Here is a 5,036-nt window from a genome sequence, read left to right on the forward strand (position 1 = left end):
AATGTACCATTCATTATCAGACATTTCAATAAATACTATTGCTGCTGCTGCCACTCCTGACCATGGGATTATGTAGAGGCATCTAGTCAAGCTCCCTCTCTTTTCAGATGAGAAAAATGAGGCCCAGAAGTGACTTTCCCAAGGCCTCCCAGTTGGATCAGTGGCAGGGCCAGAAGTAGAACTCGGGTCTCTTGCCTGCCAGTATTCCATGTATGTAGTGCCTTAAAGTTGGTGAAATCTTTTCACATACATTACTTCATTTCACCCTCATCTTAAGGTATTATTATCCCTACCTTACTAATAAAGGAGCAGAGGGGGTAAGGGAGCAGGGTGAAGCTAGAATCACACTGTGGAGCCAGGCCTACAGCCCATACTTCTGTCCTTTTTGTCCAATTAGACTAGAGGGTAAAGAACTCTTCGAAGGCACTCTGAAGTGTTTGCCAATGAGCTAGTTGGGCCTCAGCCTTCCCATTACTCAGAGGGAAGCAGTAGAGGTGGGAAGAGCCTGCTCGGCTGCTGCTCTTCTTTACTCACAAGAAGAGTCATGGTGCCCGGCACACTGTAGGCTGTTGGCCCATACTTGTTTGTTACTTGATGAATCGTCTAATATCGTCACCTAGACTGAGCTTAGAGTATTGTTGGCATGCGATCAGGCTCTGTCTCCCTCGTGAGAGCGTGGGCTCACAGCAATCATATCAGTATGTTCTTCCCGAGGTCTCAGCATCTCATGTTGACTCATCCTCCAATCTGCAGACAAGTTGGCCATTTGGGAAGGGACAGTGGAGGCGTTAAAACGGAGGTGTGGGGAGGGGGGGATCAGATAGTTTCTGTGACCTTTCTAATTTGTGGTTTTAAAATCAACTTTCCTTGTTCTGGTTTTTCCTGTTTTCAGCAACATCCCCTGTGGGGGAGCATTTTCTCCCATCACTGAGACATCTGGGCCTGCCTCCTTGGCCTTCCTGGCTCTCCCTAATTGCTACCATTAGCACCTCCTCAGGAGTGCTCCTCTTTCCTCAGCTGCTCACAGTGGAAAGATCATGGGAGAAGAAGGGAAGAAAGACGATGCAGATTATAAGAGACTACAAACCTTCCCTCTGATCAGAGTAAGTTCTGGTAGGGAATGAGAAAGGAACTCTGCCTTGGAGAAGGGACTTTTGGAAACAACCTTCCAGGACCTCCTCTCTTAGTCTCCAGGGATCCTCTCAGAGCTCAAAGTGTCTTCCTTCAGCTCTGGTACATGATTCAGATGTTCACTGAGGTCATGTGAGATGCTGGTGTGCTCTCTAACTTCTGGGCTGATTAGAATGTGAAGAGCCCTGGGCTTGCTTGGGTTGGGTCCTGGCTCTGCTGGCTGTGACCCTCGGCAAGTCAGGAAACCCCTCTGTGCCTCAGCTTCCCCACCATGGCAGTGCTTAGCCTTTCTCATGCCATACTGATCCAGGGACACCTGCATCATCTCTGTACACAAACTGTGGGGCCTTCTCTCCCCTATAGTGCTCAGATTTGCTGATAAACCAACCTTCTTCTTGAGTTCAATAACAGTTGTTGGGCCTTGGCTACCTGGCAGAAGGTAGCATTATCTTGTGCTGAGCCTTCTCTGTTTGTCCTTGCTTTCTCTCCCAGCACTCAGACATGCCAGAGGAGATGAGAGTGGAGACCATGGAGTTATGTGTCACCGCCTGTGAGAAATACTCCAACAACAACGAGGTACCTGTGGGCCCTCAGTTATAGCCACAGATGAAGCAGTCGCCCTGTAATCGAGTGCAGACAGGGACCCTGACCTTGCCTGGCCTGTGGCAGAAGCAGCCAGTTCCAGGGAAGTTTGACACAGGAAGGGAGAGAGGCTCTGATTGTGACCTGGGCTCTTGCTAAGAGGGCTTTTGGGATTCAGGCTTTTCTTAGAGAAGTTCAGGCCATGTCAGCAAAGACTTTGCAATGCCAGCCCTAGTGGGGGATAGTGATTGTGGCTCCTTTGTCCCTGGCCCAGCCCTAGAGAACATTTGGGGAGCAGGGTCCCAAGCCCCAGGGTGGGTGGCTGCTATGAAAAGAAAGGTCCCAGGGAGAACCAGCCCTGTCCATGTACATACAGGGTCCTGCTGAGGCCCTCTAGGAACATAGGGTTGGAACAGTCTGGGCCTGACCAGCAATCCACAGGACAGGTATGGTCCCCTGCCTCTGGCAAGAGCTCCCTAGCATCAGCATGATAATAGGTATTTCCATGCAAGAGAAGGGCTATAACACACCCTGGGACAACCCAGGCAGGGTCGTTGGTACATGCCAGCCCCCATTGGACACATGAGCATACCAAACTTCAGAAAGGTTCAGGGACTGACTCCACAGCCTCAGAGGAGACATTCCAGCCCAGGACTCCTGACTCCAAAGGTCAAACAGTCTGTCATACTGACTCCCACCAACAGCATACCCCTGAGTGCTGGGCCTCAGGGGAAGGAATGCTGGACTTCAAGTCAGACCCACTGAGACTAGAGGCACAGCTTCTCCACTTGTCTGAATCTCCCTTTCCTCATCTGTAAAATGGTGATAAGAATATTTGTTCCAGTGATATCACCAGTTTTTTGTTTTTAAACCCTTACCTTCCATCTTGGAATTGATACTGAGTATTGTTTCCAAGACAGAAGAGTGGTAAGGGCTAGGGAGTAGGAGTTAAATGACTTGTCCAGTGTCACACAGATAGGAAGTGTCTGAGGTCAAATTTGAACCCAGGATTACCTGCCTCTAGGCCTGGTTGTATCCGCCAAGCCACTCAGTTGCCCAAATATCACCAGTTTTAAAGGAAGGTACTTTGTAACTTCAAAATCAAGCTAGAAATAGGAGTTCTCCTGATGATACATGGTTCTGATGCAGATACCCTGCCCCCTGTCACTCCACCGAAGAAACTGTGAACTGTATCTCGGGGCCACCCGTGCTGTCCCGCTGGCCCACCTGCTCCCCAAGTGTGCCAGCCCCTGACCCTGGCCTTGTCTTTTGCAGAGTGCTGCCAAGATGATCAAGGAGACCATGGACAAGAAGTTTGGTTCATCCTGGCACGTGGTGATTGGTGAAGGCTTCGGCTTTGAGATTACCCACGAGGTGAAGAATCTGCTGTACCTATACTTTGGGGGCACCCTGGCCGTGTGTGTCTGGAAATGCTCCTGACACAGGCCCCCCCCTGCCCCCTGTACCCCCCTCCCCATCCCTCCAGCTTTCACCAGGGGTGGGGCAGCCTCAGGCAGGCCCTGGCTTTGGAAGGGAAATGTGGGGTCTTTTCTTTTTTATGTGTGTACATCATGTGTGCGTGTGTGTGTGTATGTGTGTGTGTGTGTGTGCGTGTGCGCACTTGCCCAGGCACCTGTGTGCATGTGTGTTTAAATGTCTGACCCCGGTTTTCCTACCGTCTCACTCCAAGAGTTGGGATATCAGGGGGCAGCGGGCTCTGGGGCAGGTGGATGAGGGGAGACTTTCCTCTTGGAAAGATCCCCCAGATTGGACCCTTAGCAAGTTGGAAAGGGAGGAGGGCCCCGTGCTGCCCTTGGCCCCTCAGAGCTTCTCTTCCCATAGCCTTTCAAGAGGTTCCACAAAGTCCCTCCAAGCAGTGGCCCTTGGGCCACCCCTGTCTACTGGCACCACAAGGAAGGAGCTCTTCCCCTCATCTTGAGTGGCCATATTCAGTTGGCCAAAAAACTGAATCTCTCCTCTGGGGGGAAGGGGACAAATGATTACCTTCCTTTTGGCCTCCCAAGAAGTGGGGAAATAGCAGGAACTCCCCACTTGACCTCAGAGTTTACTTACCCACTGCATCTTAAATAGACTGGTGGCAGAAGCAGCCTCCCCAACTTTCCAGCCTTTCTCCTCCTCTTCTCATCTCCTGCCAGGAAGCCAGTTCCGCTTTTTTACACCTCTGTAGCCACTGGCAAGAGGGCTGGAAAACCTCCCAAGTCATCACAGGGCCTGCTTGGAGGGGGTGCCAGGTTTAGTGCTAGGTGAGCGGCCTAGATCGCCCTCCCTTACAAGACCTGCTTCCCCAGGGGCCCCCAAGGCTGCTAGTTACTTAGTCATCAGGGACCCTGTATATTTGTACTACTTATTTCTCTGTCTTGGGTTTTCTATGTGATTTTTTTGAGTGTGGGTTGGAGAGGGGATTTAGTAGAAAGAGAAACCTAAATGTATTTTACACAACCGTTTTATTTATATGAATGTTTTTGGTTTTTACAATTAAAGTTACCAGAAACAGATTCTAATCTCTATGCCCCTGAAGCTGAGTGAGGTATGTTATAAACGTGATGGGCCCAAGACGATCCTTCAGCTAGCTGAGGCGTCTGGGCAGAGACCATTATCCTGTAACCCAGGGTCATCTCCAACCAGAATAACTTCTCCCACGCTGCGGTATCTCAAGGGAAGAGTGGGCTGCAGGGGATAGCAAAGCTTTGGTCTTGGGCATCTGAGCCTTCTTCCATGGCAGAAATAGGAGCATCTGAGACAGTCCCTGAAATATCCCTGCATCTCCTCCTGCCCCATTTCTGTGAATGCTGCCCTGGTCCATCTCAGATCCCTGATCCCCTCCATGTTCTCTCCCTCTTTTGTCACATGTGACACCGACTCCCAAACCCCTCTCTTAACTAGTTCTTCCAGTTCATTCCTTCTGCCCCCACCATCCTCCAGGCCTTCATCCCATCTTCCCTGGAAAATCAGAAGAGCCACTTCCCTGGTTTCCTAGCCTGGACATAGTCCTTCCTCTGCATTCCATCCCATACCCCCAGCTCCAGTCATCTCATCCCCTCCTTTTAGACCTTCAGTGGCTCCCCATCACCCACCAGATAAGGTACAAGCTTAGATTGATGGAGAAGGCCCTGCCCCACTGCCTCACCCTCTCTCTCCAGGCTTTCTCCTACCCCATCCCTTGTCATTTGCCAGTGCACATGCCATCCTCCATGCTCATTCCCCAACCTCTGACGTCTGCCTTTGCTCTCATTGCATTCTTGGCCTAAAATCTTTCCCCCAGCCCTCCTCCAGTTAACATCTCCCTGGTCATCCCTCAGGGC

At 50.9% G+C, this 5,036-nt stretch overlaps 1 protein-coding gene across 1 annotated transcript; it reads left to right on the top strand.

Moving 5' to 3' along the window:
• The first annotated feature begins 1,005 nt into the window (after positions 1-1,005).
• Positions 1,006-3,175, top strand: DNAL4 (dynein axonemal light chain 4). Its single transcript, XM_044679315.1, has 3 exons — positions 1,006-1,103; positions 1,624-1,707; positions 2,989-3,175. The coding sequence occupies exons 1-3, from the start codon at positions 1,038-1,040 to the stop codon at positions 3,151-3,153; spliced, it is 315 nt and encodes a 104-aa protein (XP_044535250.1). The 5' UTR covers positions 1,006-1,037; the 3' UTR covers positions 3,154-3,175.
• The last annotated feature ends 1,861 nt before the right edge of the window (positions 3,176-5,036 follow it).

This window comes from Gracilinanus agilis, chromosome 5, assembly GCF_016433145.1.
Source record: "Gracilinanus agilis isolate LMUSP501 chromosome 5, AgileGrace, whole genome shotgun sequence".
Lineage (NCBI taxonomy): Eukaryota > Metazoa > Chordata > Mammalia > Didelphimorphia > Didelphidae > Gracilinanus > Gracilinanus agilis.

What these genes read in the sequence shown, in the direction of transcription:
- DNAL4 (XM_044679315.1), top strand. Translation starts at nt 1,038, where the DNA reads ATGGGAGAAGAAGGGAAGAAAGACGATGCAGATTATAAGAGACTACAA. An exon ending in AAACCTTCCCTCTGATCAGA is followed by an intron (nt 1,104 to 1,623) that starts GTAAGTTCTGGT and finishes TTTCTCTCCCAG; the next exon opens with CACTCAGACATGCCAGAGGA. An exon ending in AATACTCCAACAACAACGAG is followed by an intron (nt 1,708 to 2,988) that starts GTACCTGTGGGC and finishes TGTCTTTTGCAG; the next exon opens with AGTGCTGCCAAGATGATCAA.